This window comes from Miniopterus schreibersii (genome assembly GCF_964146895.1).
Source record: "Miniopterus schreibersii genome assembly, chromosome: 10".
Classification (NCBI taxonomy): Eukaryota; Metazoa; Chordata; class Mammalia; order Chiroptera; family Miniopteridae; genus Miniopterus; species Miniopterus schreibersii.
Window position 1 is genome coordinate 38,555,895 of NC_138110.1, and position 22,558 is coordinate 38,578,452.

Genomic DNA, 22,558 nt, shown 5'->3' on the forward strand with positions numbered 1-22,558 from the left:
AATCGAACCCAAAAACTTTTCCAAGATTAGGAAGTTAATAAGTGATCCAAAACCCTGCTCTTAACAACTCATCAAAACCTCTTACTATGTGCTAGAAGCCATGAAAGGTTCTGGGAATACAAATGTGGATGGATTTATTTGATGGATGTTAACCATCTATACATAATGCTTTTAAAACCTGCTTGGTAATATTGTGTAATTCTTTCTGCTTTTTCTCCCTTGTCCTGGTCTCCATGTCAAATAAAATAAGCTAGTGAGTTCTTTTATAATTGTGGTTCAATTAAGAGTAACAAGGATGAACAAATATCACATTTCTTTTTTGGCAGATTGGTTTTGTTTTTTATTTTGTTGCCGAGGGTGGTGGTGTTTTTGCTATTGATGATGATGTTCTAGATTTCCTTGGTCCTCTATGAAACATACCAGCTCAGGGCAAACACCATGGTCTTAGACACAACCCACCTGGTTATGAGGGGACAAAAATTGTGTACTCGTGTCTTACAGAAGCTCTGCTCTTCCCTTCCTGGGATTTTTTAACATAAAGTTTCTAAAACCAACTATGAAAAGACTTGTGAGTGGAAGCTTTTGTTTTCAAATTATTTTAAACACAAAATAATACAACTTATCTATAAAGGGTAAACATTTTTGCTGTCATTGTTAACTTTTATTTTTAGTTTTTACCTTATAAATTATTCATTATGAATTCAATTGAAAAGAGGGAAGGAGGCAGAAACAGTGGTGAGGGGGAAAAATAAGTAGATTCCTATAGTGCAAGGGTGTGAGATATCCACTTCTACTTTGGCTTTGAATTTTCTAGAAAGGTATTGTCTTTTATATATTAAAAATTATTTATTTATTTATTTTCATTAAAAAATATGTGACTCTCCCACTTTTGCTTCTCCCAAACCAACCCGGGCAGGCAGCAAGCAGTATGTGTGAGGGAGTGGGCATACATGGCAGGTGTGCCGCCGAAAGCCAAGAGGAGGGGGTGGCAGGTGTCATCAAAAGAGCCATGAGTGTATTTGCCCCTCACCTTCCAAAAGGAAATTACCACTTGTTACTGGTTCAACCAAAAGGCTTGTTTCCTGGATCTTTCCCCAGGAAGGGGAAACAAAACCAACAGATTAGTAGAAAAAAGGACAAGAAAGAAAAGAAAACCTGGAAAGAAAGAAATAGAAATGAAAACAGCTATTTGAAGGGGTAGCGGGATGCTGGGTGAATGCCTGTGTCGTGTTCCATTCACATCATCGTCACAGTCGTGCTGTGATGAAGGCTGAGGGCCCTCTAGTGCAGACCGTGCTCTTCGGGAGCTGGGTGGGGGTGGGGGTGGGGGTGGGGTGGGAGTATTGCGTGTGACCTGCGTGTGGGGAGTGTGGAGTCCGTACAGTGTGTGTGCAGTTTGGAGCGAGTGTACGTGTGCGCCGTGGGAACGCGGATGCGCGTGGGGCGTGTGAGAAAGTGTGAGCGGGCGAGGAGGGCGGGTGTGCGGACCGTGGCGAGCTCGCACGCTGTGGCGTGTACAGCTTGGAGTGCGAGAGTGTGGACCGAGAGGAGTGCGGGTCTGAGGGTGTGGGTGTGCAGGGGTGCGCCTGTGTGAACCCCTGGGTGCGTGCAGAGCGCGCAGGGCGTGCGGAGTTTGGAGCGAGGGAGGTAGGTACGTGGAGAGCGTGTGTGCGAACCCCCGCAGCTCCCGCCCCTCCCCCTTCCCCTCCTCCCTCCTCTCCTATCCCCCCTCCCCCTTTCCCTCCCCTCCCCCCGCCCTGCCCCGCCCCGTCTGCTGCAAAGGCTGCGGGGGGGTGGCGGTGCGGCGGGAGCGCTGGGCGCCGCGCAGGCCGCCCCTCTGCGGAAAGCGGCGGGCGCGGGGCGGAGAGCGGGCGCGGGCGCCCCGAGCCGGAAGCGCGCCGGGCCGCGCGGACACGTGCGGGATGTCCTTCAAGGTGAGTCGGCGGGCGCCGGGAGGGCGTGCGGGGCCGCGACAGGCCCGCGGCGGCGGAGCCCGCACGCAGAGCCGCCCGAGCCGCCGCCGCAGCGCCCGCAGGGTGGGGTGGGCGCCGCCCGGGTGCCGGTGGGGGCGGGAGGAGGCGACCCGCCTGGGATGGTTCCCGTCGTTTGCGGTTTGGATGTTTGCGCTGTGCCAGAAAGGCTTTGGGTACTTGGGCTGCAGGTCAGGTGAGCCGGGCGGCGGGGACTGTCGCCGGGGTAACGGACGCGCGCGGAGGAAGCCCTGGGCCCGCGCTCGCTGCGGCCGCTGTCGGGGACAGGCCGCGAGTCCGGTTCTGCGTCTCCGTTTCGGAAGGCCGGCCGCGCCGCCGCCTCCTCTCCAGGGTACGTTTTGGACACTGAAGCGGGATGACCAGCGCAGAGCGGAGCTGTAATTGATTACCAGGCTCAGTGCGCAAAGGAGTCTTGTCTTAAACGAGTTTATTAAAGTCATTCCATTATATCTGTACATTTTAGGATGAAAATGAGGTTAGTTGATTTCCTTCTATTGAAAGATTTAGTAAAAATAATAGTTAAAAATGTTCTGAGCAGTTAAAATGTGCCCAACTCTGAACTAAGGGCATCACTTTTCATCTTCCGAATCATCAAAAGACCCATGAGATTGTATTTTCCTGGCTCTTTTTTAAAAAACAAACCAAAAAAAAACCCCCAAAACAAGAAAATTAAAACCTGATTAATTAGCTCCTCTCTGGTTTTGCAGCCAGTAAATGAATAGTGTTAAGATTGAAACCAAACCCTGGTGTATCTGGCTCCAAAGCCACTGTAATCCCATCTCCTGCTGTGGCTCATGTAAGCAGAGGAATGCCTGGGTGAGATTTACATGGTGGAAAAGACCTCTGGCTACAGTCGGGAGAGTGGAGCTGGGAGACCAAACAGGGAGATGTTGGGGTTGTCTTGTTAAATGGTACTGGACTAGGGCACGGTTGTGGAAGATGGAAGGACATAGACAAAATTAGTGACTTTAAAATGCTTAAATCTCCAGAATTCAGTAATTGATGTTATTCATGGAGTTAGGTAAGGAGAAAATGTTCATTTTGGGACATGGAAAGCTTAAGGATTGCTAGGAGTCCAGGAAGAGCTGCTGAATAGACAGATGTACAAACTGGGAGCCTAGGAGGGTAGTCTGGGCAAGAGAGACAGACAGACAGACAGAAGGAGCTAGAGATGAGATTGATTTAGGAGTAAGCAGTGTTAAGTGGTAACTGAACTCATGGGAATGAATGTGATTACCCAGTGAGACCATGTAAAGGTGGAAAATAAGAGGACTGAGGACAAAATCTTGAAGATCAAGACGTAAGAATGAGCAGAATAAGAGAAGCCCATTGGGCATCAGCCAGTTTTATGAAATGTGTGAGAACATACAGAAGTATGCGCCATCATTTAAGCCAAGAATCTCTAGCCTTTGAATAAACATGGAGAGAGACTCGGAGTTAAATACCACAGAGAAATCAAACAAGCTAAGAACTGAAAAGTGTCCATTGAATTTAGTAACAAAACAGCCATTGGTGACCTTGATGAGAGCAGTTTCAGTGAAGTGTGGGGTTCAGGAGCCAGATTGCAATCGCTTGAAAAGAGAGTGGGTGGAAACCGTAAGTGTAGAGAACTCTTTCAAAAAATTCTGCCAGAAACAGTGGCTGTAGCCGGCATCCAGACTTGGCCAAGGGTTTGTTTGCTTTAAAATGGTAGACGCTTGAGCGTCATTAAAGGTGATAGATATCTCAACAATAAAAAGACAACCCAATTTTAAAATGGGCAAAGAATGTGAATACACATTTCTCCCAAGAAGATATGCAAATGGCCAATAAGCCACTGAAAAGATGCTCAACATTATTAGCCATCAGGGAAATGCCGGTCAAAACCACAGTGAGGTACCGCTTCACACCCACTAGGATGACTAATCAACAAGACAGACAATGACAGGTGTTGGCAAAGATGTGGAGAAATTAGAACCCTCATACATTGCTGGTAGGAAAAGAAAATGATGCAGCAATATTTTAAAACAGTCTGGTAGTTCTTCAAAACATTAAACATAGAGTTACCACGTGACCCAGCAATTTCAGTCCTAGATATATACCCAAGAGAAATGAAAGCATATGTTCACATAAACACTTATACACAAATGTTCACAGCAATGTTATTCATCATAGCTCCAAGGTGGAAACAATCCAAATGTCCATCAGCTGATGATAAACAAAATGTGGTATATGTTAGTCAGCTTGGTCTGCCATAACAAAATGCTATAGACTGGGTAGCTTAAAAAACAGGAATTTTGTATCTCACAGTGCTGGAGGTTGGGAAGTCGAAGATCAAGCTGCAGATTCAGTGTGTGGTGAGAACCTTCTTCCTGGCTTGCAAACAGCCACCTTCTCTCTATATCCTCAGACGAGAGAGAGGAAGCCCTGGTGTGTCTTCCTTTTCTATTAAGGGCACTAATCCTCTCATGGGCCTCAACTGCCTAATCTAAACTGAATTACCTCCCAAAGGCTCCACCTCATAATACCGTCACATAGGGGGTTAGGACTTCAAACATATGAATTTGGTAGGGAAGGACACAAATATTCAGGCCATAAGATGATCTATCCATACAATGAAATCATTCACCCATAAAAAGATTGAAGTACTGACATGCAGTGACATGGGAGAGCCTTGAAAACATTATGTTAAGTGAAAGAAGCCAGACACAAAAGGGCACATATTGTATGATTGCATTTGTATGACATGTCTAGGATAGGGAAATCCACAGAGATAGAAAGTAGACTTAGTGGTTGTCAGGGACTGGGGAAGATGAGGAATGATTGTTAGCAGCTACAAGGTTTCTCTTTGGGTGATGAAATGTTCTGGAATAGTATGGTGGTGGTTGTAAAACCTTGAGAACACACTAAACCCATTGAATTAAGTGCTTTAAAAGGATGGATTTTATAGCGTATAAAGTATATCTCAATAAAAAGGTATTTTTAAAATGACAGTAGAGAGTGCTGAGAAGGCTTGGTAGTGGAAGGGCTAACTGAGCTGATGGATGAAGTACACAGGAGGTGGGAGGCGCAGGGAGTGAGCAGGGCTTTATTAATTGCAGGGATTAACTAGACAGGTGGAGAAAAACCTTTTCCATTGGAGTAGAAGAAAGGAGGTGAGGTTGAGCGTGGATATTGATGTTTTGTAAAGTGAAGACCAGGATGAGGGAAGTACCAAAATTTTCAGTGAAGAACAAAGAATGATCAGGTGGCAACAACTACCAGGTGAGGTGAGGTGGGATGGCCTGAGTGTTGAAAAAGCAGAGATTCGTACACCTGACTACAGGCAGTGTCTGGAAACCAGGTGAGGAGGGCCCAGCTCCTTTTTCCACCCTAGGGCTGGTGTGGGCTCCCTCTACCAGGCAGGGGTACTGGGGAGCTAGCTTTCTGCTGGGAGACAGAAGAAGCACTCTGTGCTAGGTTAAGATTAAGAGGAGTTGATTTTCCATGAAGTTCCAAAAGGCACAGAGGGAAGACTGGAGGAGAGGCTAAGCCTGCACTGGCCCTAGCTCACATCATATCAAACATATTAAAATGTACCCACAGCCCACAATAATAACAGAGACTTTTTATTGTATATTTTTGGAAGGATTTTTATAACATTGCTTTTAAAATTGTTTAGCCATGAATAACATTCGATTTAGATTTGTCCGTGATTTTCCTGCCATTGCCATATGTAGTCAGTAATTCTCACATAGTGAGAAAATCAGACTCAGACCTACAAGTTACTTTCATAGGCCATCAGTATTTTATGGATACCAATTTTAGCAATTAAACAGGTCGGCAAGATAGTACATTTTGTAGCTTTTTAATTAAATATTCATTAACTCTGACTTTGGAGCCACAGAGTCACTGTTCATTTTCACAGCCCCCTGAAAGGCTCGTAGGCTCTAGCCCTGTGTCTGCAAAGCCTTTGTTTAAAATGCCCAGCCTCGTTGGCGGAGTCTGTGGGAGAGTAAACAGAGCATGATAAATCACAGTTTCGCCCCTGCTTGGTGACTCAGAGTCACCAAGTGCAGGGCTATTTGCCTCTGAGCCACATGGACCCTCTGCATCTATTATTTATCCTTTCTCCATTGTGCTGTCAGCAGTCAGTTTTTCCTGCTATCAGTTTGCCTCTGGTAAACCTCCCCTTTCACCATTGGCAACTCCTAATTTGATCTGGTTGGGAAAACAGACGCATGTTCTTCAGAATTATCCTTAAAGTAATAACAGACGCAGAATTCAGGCCTGTGCCTTTTTGTGGAATAAAGTTCATGGAGTTCAGTACATTTACTCCGTTTATAACAGCTGTTTCACCTACTCAGGACTTACTCTTCAGGGCTGAGGTTGCCAAAAATTGAACACGGGGGTTAGATGGACACAGTGAGGGAGGTTACCCTAATAGAGGTGACATCACTGGATAAAGAACAACACCCAGGTCTTTCTTGAGCATCTCAATACCATGTTTCATCTTGGTGCTAGAAACTGCTCATGCCTTGCCCAAAAGTACAGGAACTTGTATATTTCATCTTTGTTCCGAAAATATGTAAATTATCTCATAATCAGCTCCAGTTCACCCATCAGCTGAAATTATTTGGATGAACCACAGGAAAATAAATGAACAAAAGCCCTTATGTTTTTTAACAGCTTTATTGACATACAGATGACATACATATAATTCATCCATTTAAAGTGTTCATTTCAGTTTTAGTATATACACAGAGTTGTGCCACCATCGGCACAGTCAATTTTAGAATATTTTAATCACCCCAAAAAGAAGTCGCATACCCATTAACAGTCACTCTCTATTCCCCCAGAATCCCCAGCTTTAGATTCTGCTAATCTGCTTTCTATCTCTATAGATTTGCCTATTCTGGTCATAATATGTTTTCAACAGACTTTAAACATGGTCTTGAGTTCTGAGTTTGGAAATGCTGGTGTTATATAAATCCTACCTCTAAGGCAGAATGCCTGGGGCAAATCACTTTTTTCTCTTCAGTTTCCTATCACAGAAGTGTAACAATACTGATAATACAGCGTTTAGGCTTCTCTAAAGTTTATTAAACATTCTGAAATTTTCAAGTGCTTAGCGCAAAGTGGGACAATGGATTAGAATAGCCAGTAATACATCAAATACATCCTTCCGAACACAGCTTCTCCATCCTTCATTGTATCTTCATTTGAAGTGGCCTCTAACATCAAAGAATACATTATCGAACAAAGCTCATGTTCTCTTGATTGACTTAAAGGATACAACTGAAATCCACATTATTCTAAACCCTTTTTAAAACCAATAATAGTTTAAATCTCTACCCAATCTTGGCTTTTAATTGGAATTCCAGTTCTGTACAAATAACAATTTCCTGTCTATGTTTCCTCTTTCCTTCCTTCCTGTCCTTAATTTTGGTAGTGTGCTAATGAAGAGTGTAGGAGCCAAAATTCTGGCAGTAAATGGGGGGGGGGGGATATGACACAAGGGGAAGGTTATCTTCAGTTTTTCTCACAGGGTAATAAGATAGAAGACCTCGGACTCTGGACCCAAACAGACGTGGGTTAGAGTCCTGGCTCTGTTACTTCCCAACTGTATGACGTTGAGTAATTCACTTCTGGGCCTCAGTTTCCTCACCTTAAATGAGAGTAATGAGAGCACTTACCTGATGGGGTTATTCTGGGAATTAGATGCATCAGAGCAGTGAAAGTGCTGAGCACACAGGTTGACACACAGCAAGGCCTCCACGTTGGCTGTCATTGCTGTTCCTCGTAACATGGCAACAGCAAGCCTGAGAGGGGCTTACTGGCCGTGTAGAGATGAGAAAAATAAAAAAAGTTTGAGTCGTCATAGCGCAGTTGGTAAAGTGCTTTACAATTTGTGTGAAGCATTTCACATGCATCGTCTCCTTTAAAGACCAAAGGGCTTGCCCCTGGTCCACTCCACAGCATTGATGATTTTGTGCATATTGTACCCGAGGAGGTTTGGAGTTACCCAGGAATCGTAGTGTGTGTAGACCCCAAAGAGAAGGAAGGTCAGGGCCTTTGCATCTTGGCAGAAGAGGAGCTTGGAACGAGGAAAGGAAGGAGGCCACTGTTCCTTGCTGCCTGTTCCTTGCTGTCTACAGGAGGAGAATTCCACAGGAGGCGGAACCGTGTGGTGGCTAAAAAGGCAGCCGCAAGCACCAGGCCGCCCGCGGCTAGCGTCTGCCGTGTCATTTCCCGCTTTCCTCATCTGTACATTGGGACGGTGACAGTACCCACTTCACTGAGCTACGATGAGGCTCGAATGAGCTAGGATATGCAGACAGCATTCCGAGTGGTACAGAATAGGCACTTAGTATTAGCTCAAGATTCCTGTCCTGCAATAATGTGTCAGCCCCAGTGTGATAGGAGAACTTACCCATTTCTTTGCTAGACTTTTCCACCTAGATGCCCCATAGGCACTAGAAACAGCATGTTCAAAGCTGAACTTACCATTTCCCGCCAGACCTGTCCCTTATGTGTTATTCCTGACTTTCATGAATGGCACCACATCACCCAGGCACTCGAACCAGAAACCTGGGAGTCAAGCCAGGCTCCTTTTACCTGCTCCCCTGCACATATAATCGCAGACCAAGACTAGTCAGTTTAGCTCCTTAAGATTCCTTCTGTCTCATCCTGCCATTCCACTGTTGTTGCCTCATCTCGGGCCCTTATCGTCTCCTGCCCTGTTTATGCAGCAGTCTCCTTACCCTTGTGGACACTGATCTCATCTGACTCCAGTCCTCAGTCCATTCTCCCTGAGGCTGCCACAGGGACCTTCCTGCAATGCAAAACAGATGCTCTCCCCCCCACCTTAAAACCCTTCCTCAGCTCCCCCTTGCCCACCAGGATAAAGTGCAAACTCTGTTAGCATGGCACAGCAGATCCTTCAGGATGTGCCCCTGCAGACCCTCTGCCCTCTGTCCCCTCACACCCTTCATTCCAGCCCTTCCCCGGTAGAGATGGTTCTCAGATACCATGGGGAGCCTCCACATCTTTGCCTCACCAGCCTGTCTGCCTGGGACATTTGTCACCCAGGCCCCTTGCTCGTAATTCAAAACTCTTTCCAAGAATTCCTTCTCTTTGGATTGGAGAGAAGGTAGGATTGACCATTCTCTGCTCTCACCACAAGTGTCTGCATCCCTGCTCCTGCACCTATAATAACTGATGCCTCTTGGCATGACTTCTTTTCCTACTGGGCCAGAAAGCCATTTGTGAGCAGAGATCAGGTGACTCTTACCTCTAGTCCTAGTCCCTGGCCAGTGCCAGTGTCCGTAGCACATGCTAGTGCCCAAGTAAATTAGTCTGACAAGTATTTCAACTAGCTGTGAGGGCTGTGCATTTAGAGTTAGATTTCATGTGTGTTTACTATCAAAGTGCATTTATGTGTATTGTCTCATTTAATCCTCCGACAACACATGAATGAGGTACTACTATTATTATTCCCATTATACTGGGCAGAGAAAAGTTAAATAACCTGCCCAAGGTGACAGAGCTGGGAAGTAGCAGGGCCAGGACTTGAACTCCACTCTTTCTTACCCCAAATTGACTACTCTGTCATGCTTCCATCTCCCAGTAAACCAACCCCTTGAGGAAAAATGAAATATTTACAGCTTTTCACAAAGCTTGCTTTCTAGAACATTGTGGGAAACTGGGATGTGTAGCCTGAGCAGGAGAGGAATCCCGGGGGCCATCCTAAAGGCAGGAGAGGCTCCTGGCTGGAGAGCTCTCAGTGAGAATAGAAGATTGTGGTTTGCTGATGGTTTTTGAAAGGTATTTAGGTTTAATGTGAAACAACAAAATCACTGAAAGCGATTTACAATTTATTACTCTCAAGTCTTCATGTTTCAAGAAAAGCCAGTGGATCTGTTCCATAGCACATTTTAAATTCTCTTCCTAACTTACCCTCCCAAACTTCTTTTTGGCCTTGTGCAATCTCTATATTAAAAGGGCATTGTTTCGTGATTTATTATACAAGTCAAACCTGCCTTGCTATTGCTTCACCCAGTTAATAACAACTATAATGTTAGACCCAGCCTTGTGCAAAAGCCACAAATGCTGGGTGTGAACACCGTCATTGCAGTTTGGCTGAAATCTCATGGGACAGTAAAATTTACACCTTCAAGGAAAGCAAATTGTTCACCTGGAATTTAAGGTGATTTTTTTCCCTCCTAATTGAGCCAGGAAACTATTCAAAGTATGTTTGTAATCTGCTTATCACTCCCCACTTTGCCTGCTCTCATCCAAGAATGCACAAGAGCCCTTAGTTGGCTGTGTGTGGAAGGTTCTGGAATGAAGTACTCACACATCACTCGCTGTCACTGTGGTTTCATTTACACGGCTCCATGGAGTGGCTTAAATTGTTAGTGTTTTCTCTTTAACTTGGTGTAGATAAGTTAGGAATTGTATTTAATATCTTATACTTAAAAGGCATTGCATAAAAGGCCCTTGGGGTCAGGTAGGTGTTTTAAGCCCACCCAAAAGAGTCTTTTTGTTAAATAATTTGAATACTAGAAAATTTTCTGAGACCAGTGAAATTCTTTATTTAGTACCAATACTCTGAATTTAATTTTGCCTGTTGATTCTAACTTTGTAAAGAAAAGGGGAGAGAAGGAAGGAAACTAGGGTTTGTAAGCATTTATGATGTGTTGGGCCCCGCAGTTAACCTACATCATTTAATCCTTAACTTAAACTACAGGGCAGGTAATGTGATGTCCTTCCAAGCGGGAGGAAACGGAGTCCATAGTGCAGGGCTGGGCTTGAGACCCAGAGCTGTGTGGCTCCAAGCCTGTCCTCTGCCTCCACCACGACTGTACTCTCCAAATCCAAATCTCTCATTCTGGAGAACTGTTTTCCAGCTCTGCTCCTTCCATAGGTCTTGTTCCAACATTAACTTTGCAACTTTAAAATAACCTAGCATGAAGGATCCATATGAGGACACGTAACAGCGTTTTCTGCCCAGAGTTCTTGGTTCTCAACTGGAACCTCTGGCAGGTTCCAGCTGAAGCAAAGAAAATTAGGTGGAGAGAAAGGCCTTTATCCAGACAGCTGAAATTGGGTAGAAACTGTTGAGGGCATGGAAAAGGTGCTGGTAAACTCCTTTGGGAGGTCAGAGCTAGGAGTGGTTTTTCTCTGCTTAGAGGTGAGGAGAAATTTGGAACAATTCAGGGAGGAAATAGCATGTAAACAGAGCCTTGGCCTTGAAGGATGGGGGGAAACTCATTTCAGGCAAAAAGGAAACTGTGAACAAAGACACAGAGGCAGGAAAGTGAGTACATTGGTGGGAAATAGGGTATTAATAGTGCTCTATTAGCAACAACTTACTCTTCATAAACAGCACTGGGGCTCAGGTATCCACTACAAAACAGCGCATTTCCTGACCAAGTATATTACAGTTAGCTATTGGTGGAGAAGCAACCTGCAAATGATACGACACATCTGGAAATTCTGCCTTTTGCACGGCATATGTTTGCGTAGAAGTGGTCATGTTAACCGGTGTTGATTTTGAGATCCTGTTTCATTTTGCTTCTGCAGAAGGAAACTCCGCTTGCCAACGCTGCCTTCTGGGCCGCGAGGAGAGGAAACCTGGCGCTGCTGAGGCTGCTGCTGAACAGCGGGCGGGTGGATGTGGACTGCAGGGACAGTGTACGGAGGCCCTCGGGTATTCGCATGCCAAGAGCACGCCATGCCCCCCTTGGCATGAGCGCACGTCCCGAACGCGTTTCCCCGCGGCGCTCACCTACTCTTTCATGAGTTCGCTTGCTCTGTCCTTCGCAAAAAGCCCAAGGTCCCCTGCTGAGCTTTAAAATGTCCTGGGGAGACAATTACACGCATAAAACAGAAGGAGGCCACAGCAGGGAAAGAGATGCTTCACCAGGGATCAGAATCGGCAGATTCCAAGAAGAGATGGGTATTTAGTCAGAGAATTCAAACCAGCTGCTTCCATGAAAAGCTGGAGATAACTTAGAACAGTCGGGGGCTGCGGTGGAGGTGAGAGTTAGGATTTTTTTCTACAAGGCTGAGAGAATTGAGAAATGGGAGCCTGCCCCCCGAGCCCCTCATTCTCTCATTACCTTTGCAAACATCAATACACTAATTGTCAGTTAAGGGGAACTAAAAAGAGACACTGCTGCCCACTGGCAGGCGTCGCTAAGACTAAGCCCCTCCCTCCGCAGCTAGAGGTAATGATCTCTCTGTCCTCAGCAGGACTTCCCCACGTCTCTGGGGACAAGAAGGACCTCAAATGAGAGAGAGAGAACACAGAGATGTTTTGATTTTAAGATTTAAATAAAAATGTTTTTCAGAGGAGCCTTATTGTTTTTCTGAAAACAGGATGTGCTGTTTCCAGCTTTTATTGCACAAATTTGGTAATTGAGCTCAGCCACCAGCCGGAGGGAGATATCAGCATGTGCTCCAGTTCACCCCCTGGGGGCATCAGTACTGGGTATCTTGGGTTTGCACCTCCAGATCCACCCACACCCTTCTCCAGCTTCCCCTGTGTCCCAGCGTCTGAACTGTGTGCCCTGTCCCAGTGGACTCACTTCCCTCTGGCCTCCAGTTGGGTTTGGCCAATGGGAGCATTGGCAGGAATCAGAGGTTGGAAGGATGGGGATGTTGGGGAACCCAGTGCCCCCTCCCCGACTGCTCTGTCTGGCAGTAGCATCCTGGGAGCCACTACCTTCCCCTCCTGCCTTCAGCCTGGGCTGGGGGTGGCGCCCCCTGTTACTAGCTCCCAGTGCTACACTGCTCCTTATAGTGTCCCTACACCCAGGCACGGCTTCATAAATAGCCTCTTTGTTAAACTTTCTCCCAATTATCCCAGTTTGAATGTACTGCCTGTTCCTCTCTAGGACCCAGACTGACAATGGGGTCTTGGGCATCTGTGTCCTGGCCGCCCTGGGAGATCTTGGGTCTTCGTGAGCAGTAGAGCCACACTGGGCAAAACTGGAGCAGGGACACTGGTTTTTATTGTGGCCTCATCTACTCACTCGTTGAGGACCACTTTTCCCCTTTTTCTTAAAGCCACTCCTTTTCAGACACCCCTAAAACTTTCTCCTGACTTTCAGCTTCCCAGGGTCGCCTCATAGCGCCACACATGTCCTATCCCCCAGACAGCTCCCCTCTCAGCTTCTTCAGTGCCCTTTCCCCATCCGAGGTCACCTCCTACCATCTCCTTTTTCCAGAGAGCCCACACTCCATCTCTTTCTGTCTGCTGGTGACCCAGCTATTTTGATTAAAAATGCTTCTATGAGTAGATGCTAATATGTTTTTAGGTTACTCCCTGTTTAAAACAAAAAGTCATTTCATCAGGAGTTTTCAGGAGAGATGATTCTTTAACCCAAAGGAGCAAGCCTAAATGATGGTAATTTCAGGCGCTCTTTTATTCTGAAAGAGTTTCTAAGATTAGTGGCGACTGAGAGGCAGGGAGATGCTAGGGAAGGTGCAGGCCTTTGTTCCCTCCAGATTTCCCTGGGTGGGTTTCTGCCTCCTCCACATGTCACCTGAACATGGAGTCTGGGTGCCAGGATGGTTTCTTCTTATAGTGAGTGATCTCTAGGCTAGTATTGCCCTTGCCAATGGGGCCGGTCCTCAGGGTCACCTAGGACACCTGTGAGAGCTCATCAAATGCAAGGAGAGGCCCCAGGCCTTTGCTGGGAACTGCTCCTAACCTCAAGTATGACCACGTTCAAACTTCTCCAATAAACAGCTTTGTAAAGAACAAATATACGTTATCTCTGGGCCACCTGCAACAGGCAGCACTTTGGTTTGCTAACATTGATTCATCTTCAGTTTCTAGATTAATGCTGTCTTTAATGATGGTTACAGTTTTTGCTTTGCTCATCTCTCTGACACTTTTACCACAAAGATGTGCAGTGGTGAGGTTATTTTAGTCTTCTTAGACATATGAATGTGTATATGTCACCACCTTGTTGGTTGTGGTCTACACTACATTTATATCCACTATGTACTCTGTTCAGAATCCGTCTGTTTGAAAGATACATTTTAACATCAGGTAATGAAATGAAGTAACCTTAATCATTAGAGAATTAAAAGCAATCAAGCCAGTAGGTTTTGAATAGAAAGTAAGTATTTCTGTGTAGCTTAAGTCATCAACAGATACGACTTCTTTATTTTCTTTTCCCTTCTTCTCAACCTCTGACTTTTTCTCAATTGACAATCATGTAGAATTGAAATACAGTTTATAAAAAAAGCATTTTTGTTATTTGTTTCATTCATTTCTCCCCCCCCCCCCTTTAATACAGATGAGCCTAACATTTTTTATTTTCTTTTTTAAATATCCAAATTAAGTGCTCTCTGCTGCCTCTGGATCATGATTTTTATTTTGACGCCAGTGTGGCCCATGATAAAAACATTTTCTTGCCTCTCATGTAAAGAATATAGTCATAGCTTGTCTGTTTAGACTGGCTTTAAATCAAGGTTTCTTCTATCCACAATCTAAATAAAAATTGCTTGCATTCAAGAGGAAGTTAGTAATACCAAGCTTGCCACTCCAATCTTGGAAAATATGGAGGAAGGAGTTCAACTGAATAATGGATGGTACAGCCTACATGAAGGTCTTGCATTGAAATACCAAGTAGAGTCACATGGAGTACAGAAAGTATCGTAGAGCACTTCTATGAAGTCATTAGCTTTTCCTGACTACCTATACCTTCTACTTATAGCAAACAAGACTTCTAAAAGTAGCATTGTCATTCACAGAAGTCAACAAAAGCCAGATGATAACATTTACTGAACTGTCATAATATTTTAATATCTAACATTTGCTGAATTAATATCTAACATTAATATGATAAGCCTGTTGCCTAAATTATCTTTTTCCCATTTAGTTTAATCAGGCAGATACTTAAATTATTCCTCATTTTATAGATAAGGAAAATAAGCCTTTGAAATGTTAGATAACCCACCCAAGGTCATACTGTCAGGGACTACTGAACTCTACTGCCTTCCTATAAAATCCCACAGATGTAAATACCACGACACTCCTAAGAGTCACTTATCCCCCATCCTAGAGAGCCTTCCTCATGTGCAGAATTGCACATCTCTTATCACCCACTCCTGGAACGCAGGTTGCTGAGTATGCAGAGGTGGTGGTTCAGATTACAATTTCAACCCTGGGAAAAACTATGAATTAACTACAAACATTCACTTGAATTGGAGGGTCTGTATCAGATACACCTCAAGTCCTTGAATCTGAAAGCTGAAAGAGACCTCGGTGATCACCTTGTCCAACCTCATATTAAAGATGAGATAAATGAGCCCCAGGAATTGGAAGCAACTTGTCTCAGTTACACTGTTGGCTAATGACAAAGGTTGACGTGGACCCCAGGGCTCCTGACTTGCTTCTGTAGTCTCTTATTTCATCACAGTGCCTTTCATCTCTACCTGAATCAGTTTGAAGATAAAGACTTCTAAACCCAGAAAGCCATTTAACCCATTTTTTGCATCAATAGCAGTATTTTGGCTCAAGAATCATTTAATATGAACCATAAAATGAGACCATTACATGACTGCTGCTTTAAAATGCAGTAACCATGGTTCTCTTGGACTGCATTCTGAAGGTAATGGAAGAAGTCAAGTTTTAAATTGAAAATTCCAGCCTCAGCAATTGTAACTTTGCTTCTCCCCCCCCCCCCCCCCCCCCCCCCGTCTAGTCTGCGTTATAAGATCATTCATAAAACACTTCTATCACTGCGGGAAATTTTGTGCGTGGACGTGCCCTGGGTGGAGCTGACATCTCTGCAGCCTCTTCTCCAGGACCCCTCTGACATGCGATGGCCTAACCGCTCACCTGTCTCTCCCCCCCCCAGTATGGCACCACGCTCCTCATGGTCGCCTCCTATGCCGGTCACATAGACTGTGTGAAGGAGCTCGTTCTCCAAGGAGCAGACATCAATCTCCAGAGAGAGGTAGGTCAGACATTGCACTTGATTAAGAATGACCCAGGTGGCCAAGGCTTGAAGCTTTCACAATGGTGAATTGTTAAGAAGGGCAAGAGTAGTCATTGCTTTTCTCCTATAAGACACTAAAGCCTAGACTGCAGACTTTATTGTGCCTAAATCAAGGCCCAGGAACTGACCATTGGTTGTGCTTCAGTTGAACATATCTTCTTAGGCACATGTTTTCCCTTCTTCCCTGGGATGATGTGTTATAGAATTCATAGAATTTTCATAGAGATCATTGTATTTTTAGAAGGATTATATCACCAACCTGTTCTTAATGAGGCTCACTTGCTAGACTATCTCTACTATCCCTACCAAACCATGTTTTCAAAGAACTTCTCTGACTGGCTATGTATTAAATCTCTCCTCCCAAAATCCATGTGGTGAGCATTGGACTAAAATGTGAGCCTGTTCCCATACTTCATTCAGAGGCATTCTTGGGAGTTCCATCTGACCAGAGGATCCATTCTTGGTCCCATGTAGAGGAGCAATGGGAGGCTAGGACATTTTAACATACTTTGGGATTCAGGTCTAAGAAGGGTTCATATATTTCCAAAAACAATATAGGGCCTGGGAAATTAACCTTCATGGAGACACATGTGTAGGTCAGTCCACACTGACTCAGACCGGAGATGGGCATTTTGGAGCAAGCTCCAAACCAGACTGGGGCACTTGGTTTTCCTTGATCCACTCTTAGCCGGAGGCCTGCCCTACAGTTGTTTCAGAAAGGACGATTCATTAACCAAACTTTCATCACGCAGAACAGCTCGTCTTACAAGCTGGACTGCCACCCTGTGTGGAGCCAGTTAAGGGCTGGATGTTCCATGGGGCATCTAGAAGTCTCATCTGCACTCTGGGCATCACCATGGCCTTGGACCATGGGAGAGTGACACTTAATGGATGGAATCTGGAGTCTGGTTCTCTGTTGTCTGGACTAGCAAGCCTGGTCTGTTGAGAGGAGCAGTACTCAGAGACTACAGCAAATCCAACCAGCCTTCTTACAGATTCTTCTGAGAATTTCCATAACACTGGATCATTGTTTTAGGTCATTTTCATTCCAGCGGCTAACTTTTTTCTTGGAAGAAAATGTTTGGACCCATTTAGAATTATAGTTTAAAATTACCCTATTCTTTTTTATTTTTCCTCTTGCTTTCCAGTCTTTATTTTAACTTTAAAGAAAAGACAGATTTTTCACTAATAAAAACAATGTGATTCAGCTCTGCTTACTCAAAAACTTTATCCTTAAAGGCAAGTTCAAATGCACAAAAATATCTTCAGGTCACCTGAGAAAGCTGAGAGAAGAAACATTTGTTTGATTTCTAGCCAATATATGGTTTTTATTGTTTTATATTTGTCTGTTTGGTTCTATTTGCTCAGCTAATGTTCTTGAAGAGGTAAACTATTGTACATTGAACACAGTGGAGCTTGAAGACTTCCCAGAGTGTGCCCCATCTGGAGGTAGCATGTGTGGCTTAAATGATGATATTATGTAAGTTCCTGGTGGTCCCCTGAGGCCATGGAACTCTGGGGCAATAGACCTGCTAAGCCAAAGAGAGGCCCCAAGCTTACCTTGCATGTTTTGGAATCTGAACGGGAGTGTTTAGTGGTGCTGTGAAACTTACTCATATAAGCAGACTTCTACCTTGGTTCATGTATACTCCATTCTGCAATATCAGAATATTTGTTTCCTGAAAAAGTACCTGCCACTGTTTTCTTAGGTTGGCCATCCAGACACACAGAGCTTGTGGGAGAGACAAACTAGGAGCTAATGGTCCTGGAAGACTGTTGCTCTAGAGAACAGCAATATTGTCTGAGTACAACTCTCAGGTACAGAAGCTGCACATGAAGTTTTCATGAGGCCCTGGGTTTTGGGAGTAAAGCCCATGCATTTCAGACCTTTATTCACATTCCAGACTGAAGTCTAGCTCCTGTTGTCTACAGAGTGCTGTGTTCCCATGCACGATGATTGATAGTATGTACATTCCAAAATTGCCTCAAACTGCTGTAAATATGATTTTGTAATTAATGTATCAAAAAACAAATCCTCTCTTTTAACGAAGAAACAACACCTAGAAATGAATGTTGTCATTGGATTTAGGGCCCCCCCAGATAAGCACCTCCTCTCAAAATCCTTAACTTACTCACATCTTTTGCCATGTAAGTAATATTCACAAGTTTCAGGAATTAGGACGAAGACATATCTTTTGGAAATCCACCATTCCACTGCACCAAGAATAAAGTTATCCTTTTATTTTGTCACTCCTCTGGTCAAAAAATATAATCAGTTCCAATATAGCCCCTTCCTAGGCTAGAAGTTTTATACACAAGGATATTGCTTTATTTTGCTTGCAGATGTATAAATCAAATGTAATGTAGCCAAATCTTTTAAAACCAGCCTCTGTTCTCTCCCAGTCAGGCACAACTGCCCTGTTCTTCGCTGCCCAGCAAGGTCATAACGACGTCGTGAGATTTCTCTTTGAATTTGGAGCATCCACTGAATTTAGAACCAAAGTAAGAGAACTTTCTTGATTTCATACTTATTGAAGAATTTCAGCAATCTTGAGTATTCATTTCTTTTCATCTATAGTACAAATCTGCACTTCCTTTTTTACAAGACTTTGAAGCTTAGGAAGGTAGGTTTCCGTCACAAGGTGCCTTGTAATGGTTCAGGGGTCATCCTAGGGATTCAAGTTAAAACATGACAATTTTTACTCTGGGCTCACAATTGGAGAATTTTATGAAGAATCACATAGATTCTTTTTTGCACTTGTAGCTTTCTACTCTAGGACACTAAATTCTGTTACCGGGATGGATACAGTAGCAGGTACTTTAAACTTTCCCTGTTTTCATGTGCTTTTTACTGCTTCAAGGTTAATCCCAGTGCTATGATAGGAAATGTTGAAGTATTAAGCTGATCCTAGTGAATCTCAGAGATTCTAAGGAGGGTGATTTGGCAGGTTGTTTACCTTCTGAGATACCCTCACTGAAATACATAATATATGATTACAGTTTATGTATTTGGGCAAGAGGAGCCATTGATTCTTCATATTGGACATGTTTGATAAGAAAGCTGAGACTGCAGCAAGATCAACTTGGTGTTCCCAAAATGTTTTAAGTGATAATGTGTTGTACTAGGAGGATTTGAACTGCCATAATTTTTTTGTAATTGTCAACTTATTTCTGGCCTAATCATAGTAAAAAAATCCTGAAAATCTGCCCCAGTTGGAAATTTTTAGGTTTTCTTAATTCATTGCATTTGATATTTCAATATCAAGGGAGTTTCCACTGGGTTTTTTTCTTATTAAAATGATAACTATTGCATATCAGTTTTCTGAATATCAGGTTTCTGTCTTTTCTGAAACCTGCTGTTGGACTATGTCCCTGCCTCCGAACGTGCTGAATATAATATACAAAATATATGTGTGTATATATTTTATATTAATTATCATTTTATTTTTCACCGAAAAAATGATACAACTTAAAACAAAGAGTAAAGTTTTACAAACCTAAATCTCAACTCTTTGAACTATGTCAAAATGATCATGTGTAGCCACATGGCTGCTTCAGTCGTCTTGGTTAGCAAATATGCTGGCTTAAAGCCTTTGTACATGAGCCAGTTTGTGTTGTCCCCGGAATTCCAGGGGGAGCCATTCCACAGGTTTCCATTAGGTCAACTGCAGGTGTCCAAGAGCTTCCCATGGGAAAAAGAGTGTTGGAAGGCTTTGAGTTTTAATACTATCCTGTCGTCAAAACTGACTTGTGTCAACAATTGTACTCATTGTTATTAAATCTATATCCCCAAAAATGTGTTTTAAAAATAGAAGTTATCGGCTCTTGTATGACAACCATCACATTTAATCTGTTCTCTAAACTCTTTAGGCAAAGAGCTGAGAAAATCAACAGAACAAAACTTGGAAACATGAGTGTTTCTGTCTGCTATTAAGCAATTTTTTGATTCTCACCCAGCCCTCCAATACCCCACCACCACTACCACCTCAGCCTTTCAGTCTCTCTCCTCCATTTCTCACCCTTCAAAATTCAGCTCTCCCCCACCACACAGCCCATCCCTTGCTGAAGCCTTACTCAGCCACAAGTGTCCCCCAGGATCTCACCTGCCTGTGAGCGCAGGAGCTCTTGTAGCAGCGTCTGTCCAAGTGAGACCCACCTGCCACCTGCTCACCACAGTTCCCTGACATGACTGGACAAAAGGCCTATTTCTGGGCCTCACCCCAGACCTACTGAATCTGAGGACATTTTGAATAAACACTCTATGTCCAAATTTAGCAACCATACTATCTCATATTTATGATTTGTATTTTAGAACTAGGTTACATGTTCTTGCATTATTTATAATTAGCTCAAATGTCCACATGCCAATTCACAGAGCCAAACAAACAACAGCCCTAGATGGGAAGAGAGAATGCATTAGCTCCAGCACCTGAGAAAAACCATTAAGGGTTTCAGCTGACCACAAACTCAGTGAGTCAGTAGTGTGATGTGGTTGACATAAAAGCTAATTCTAATTTAGGCTGCAGAAATAAAAGGAGAGTAGATAGAACAGAGGAATGTCCCACTCCACATCAGACCACATCCACTTTACAGCTCTGTTTAGTTCTGGGGCTCACATTTTAAAAGAGACCTGGACAGACTGGCACACGTTCAAAGGAAAATACTAAGTAGAATGGTGAGAGGCACATGGAATATGCTGTAATTATCCAATTTTTAAGGGATGCAGATCTTGTTTCATGAAGGCAATGGCCCCAGAGGGTTACCCTATAAAAGTACCTTAATCTCAGAGGCCTGCAACTGGGTGGAACCACAAGAAGACGCCAGTGTTTGTCAAGAGGGTCTCTGGCCAGAAGCCAAGGAGACTATTCTGTTAATTCCAAGACAGATCTGATTTGTACAGACTTTCTGTTTTTTGTTTCCTTTATTGAGAGGCAAATAGATGAGCCTGCATTTGACGTGGGAAATTTTTATTTATTTTTGTTTTTCAATTACAGCTGACATACAATATTATATTAGTTTCAGGTATACAGCATAGTGATCAGACCTTTGTATAACTTACAAAGTGATCACTCTGATAAGTCTAGTAGACATGGGACATTTCTAAATTAATCATAATATTTTAGTCAAACAACTGAAATAAATCTCAGGCAAATCATCCAAGTGTACATGATGAAGTCCTTAACACGAGCTCTGTCAGGGTTATAAAGAAAACGTAAAAGGGACAAAAGAGGAAATGTGAGTTTGTTATTATCTATGGAAATTTCTTTTCCAAAGTTCTCGCGGAATGAGGAGCATGTGTTTGGCATGATTTGTGCCTGCACTGTTTCTAAAGTGTTTACACTTTGCATGCCCGTAGGATGGAGGCACTGCCCTGTTGGCCGCCAGCCAGTACGGGCACATGAAGGTGGTGGATACCTTGCTGAAGCATGGAGCCAACATCCACGACCAGCTTTATGTGAGTGTTTCAAGGGAACCCTGCTCATTCCCTCATCACACACACCATTGCAGTCTCAATTTGGCTTCCAAAAATATTTTAATGAACAGTAAGACCTTAATCTGAGACATCAAGGGGAAAAAATAGTTAACCATATCGCCTTTTCCTATGTAGAAACCACACAATCTTATTTATCCATCTTAGTTTTGCCGTTTTAAATCTCTTACACATGCAATATTTCCTGTACCTACGCAATTAGGATCTTCAAAAGTCATGTGATGCATATTCATTCATAACATGACAAGCCCAGCATATGGACTTGCTAAAAACCAAAATAAGTTCTGTTGTGGGTTTATCTGGGAGGAGGAGCACACAAAAGGAGAAATCATATTATCTGGAAGAGAAGTGAGGTTAGGTGAAGACCTGTGAAGTACATGTACTTTGAAAGGCATCCACGGCTAGTGTGGGACTGTTTGCAGCTAATTGGCAATTAGCACATTACCCAAGCACTCTTTTAATTCATTGTCATTGTAATTCCAAAGGATTTATGGCAAATGTGATTTTAGTTTTATAGGAAAAAAGAAAATACGGGGAGATGATGTGACTTAAGTATGATAGTGAGGCGTGGAAGAACTCCTGTTCCCAATCATCTAGGAGCCACATTTTAGGCTCTCCTACCTGTAGACAGTTAGCCCTTACGCCTAGGGCACTATATACTTAAACAGGCATGTAATGAGATGTGTAGGTGTGAACTTTTCCATTTGAACACCCTTTCTAGCCATTACACGGTTAACTGACAAATGACAGACCTCTTTGAAGTACGTGGCAAGTAGCTTTACCCTTTGTACTTCAAAATCCATAATACTCTGAGCCCAAGCATTCCCAGTTGAATGGCTGAACTACTTGAAAATGATCTAAAGGAGTCATTCTCAGCTCTGCTGCCCATTAGAATCACCTCCAGAGTTGTAAAAAATACCACTTCCCAGGCCCACCCCAGACCAACTAAGCTGGAGTCTCTGAGGGCACAGCTTGATTTGAGCAACAGGTGGTTCTGACCTGTGGCCAAGTCTAAGAAACACAGGTCTACAGCTACTTCTTTGGCTGTGTATAGGAGCAGCATATCTGAGAGTGTGTGTGAGTAAATGTATGTG

General features: G+C 43.7%; 1 protein-coding gene across 1 annotated transcript in view; it reads left to right on the top strand.

Annotated features, from left to right (window-relative positions):
• Positions 1-1,804: 1,804 nt before the first annotated feature.
• The window catches only part of ANKRD29 (ankyrin repeat domain 29), a 40,144-nt gene continuing 19,390 nt past the window's right edge, over positions 1,805-22,558 (top strand). Inside the window, 6 exon segments of the mRNA XM_081149043.1 lie at positions 1,805-1,934; positions 11,538-11,657; positions 11,659-11,664; positions 15,833-15,931; positions 18,377-18,475; positions 21,330-21,428. Of these exon segments, the coding sequence (XP_081005169.1) occupies positions 1,923-1,934; positions 11,538-11,657; positions 11,659-11,664; positions 15,833-15,931; positions 18,377-18,475; positions 21,330-21,428 (435 nt within the window). The 5' untranslated portion in view covers positions 1,805-1,922.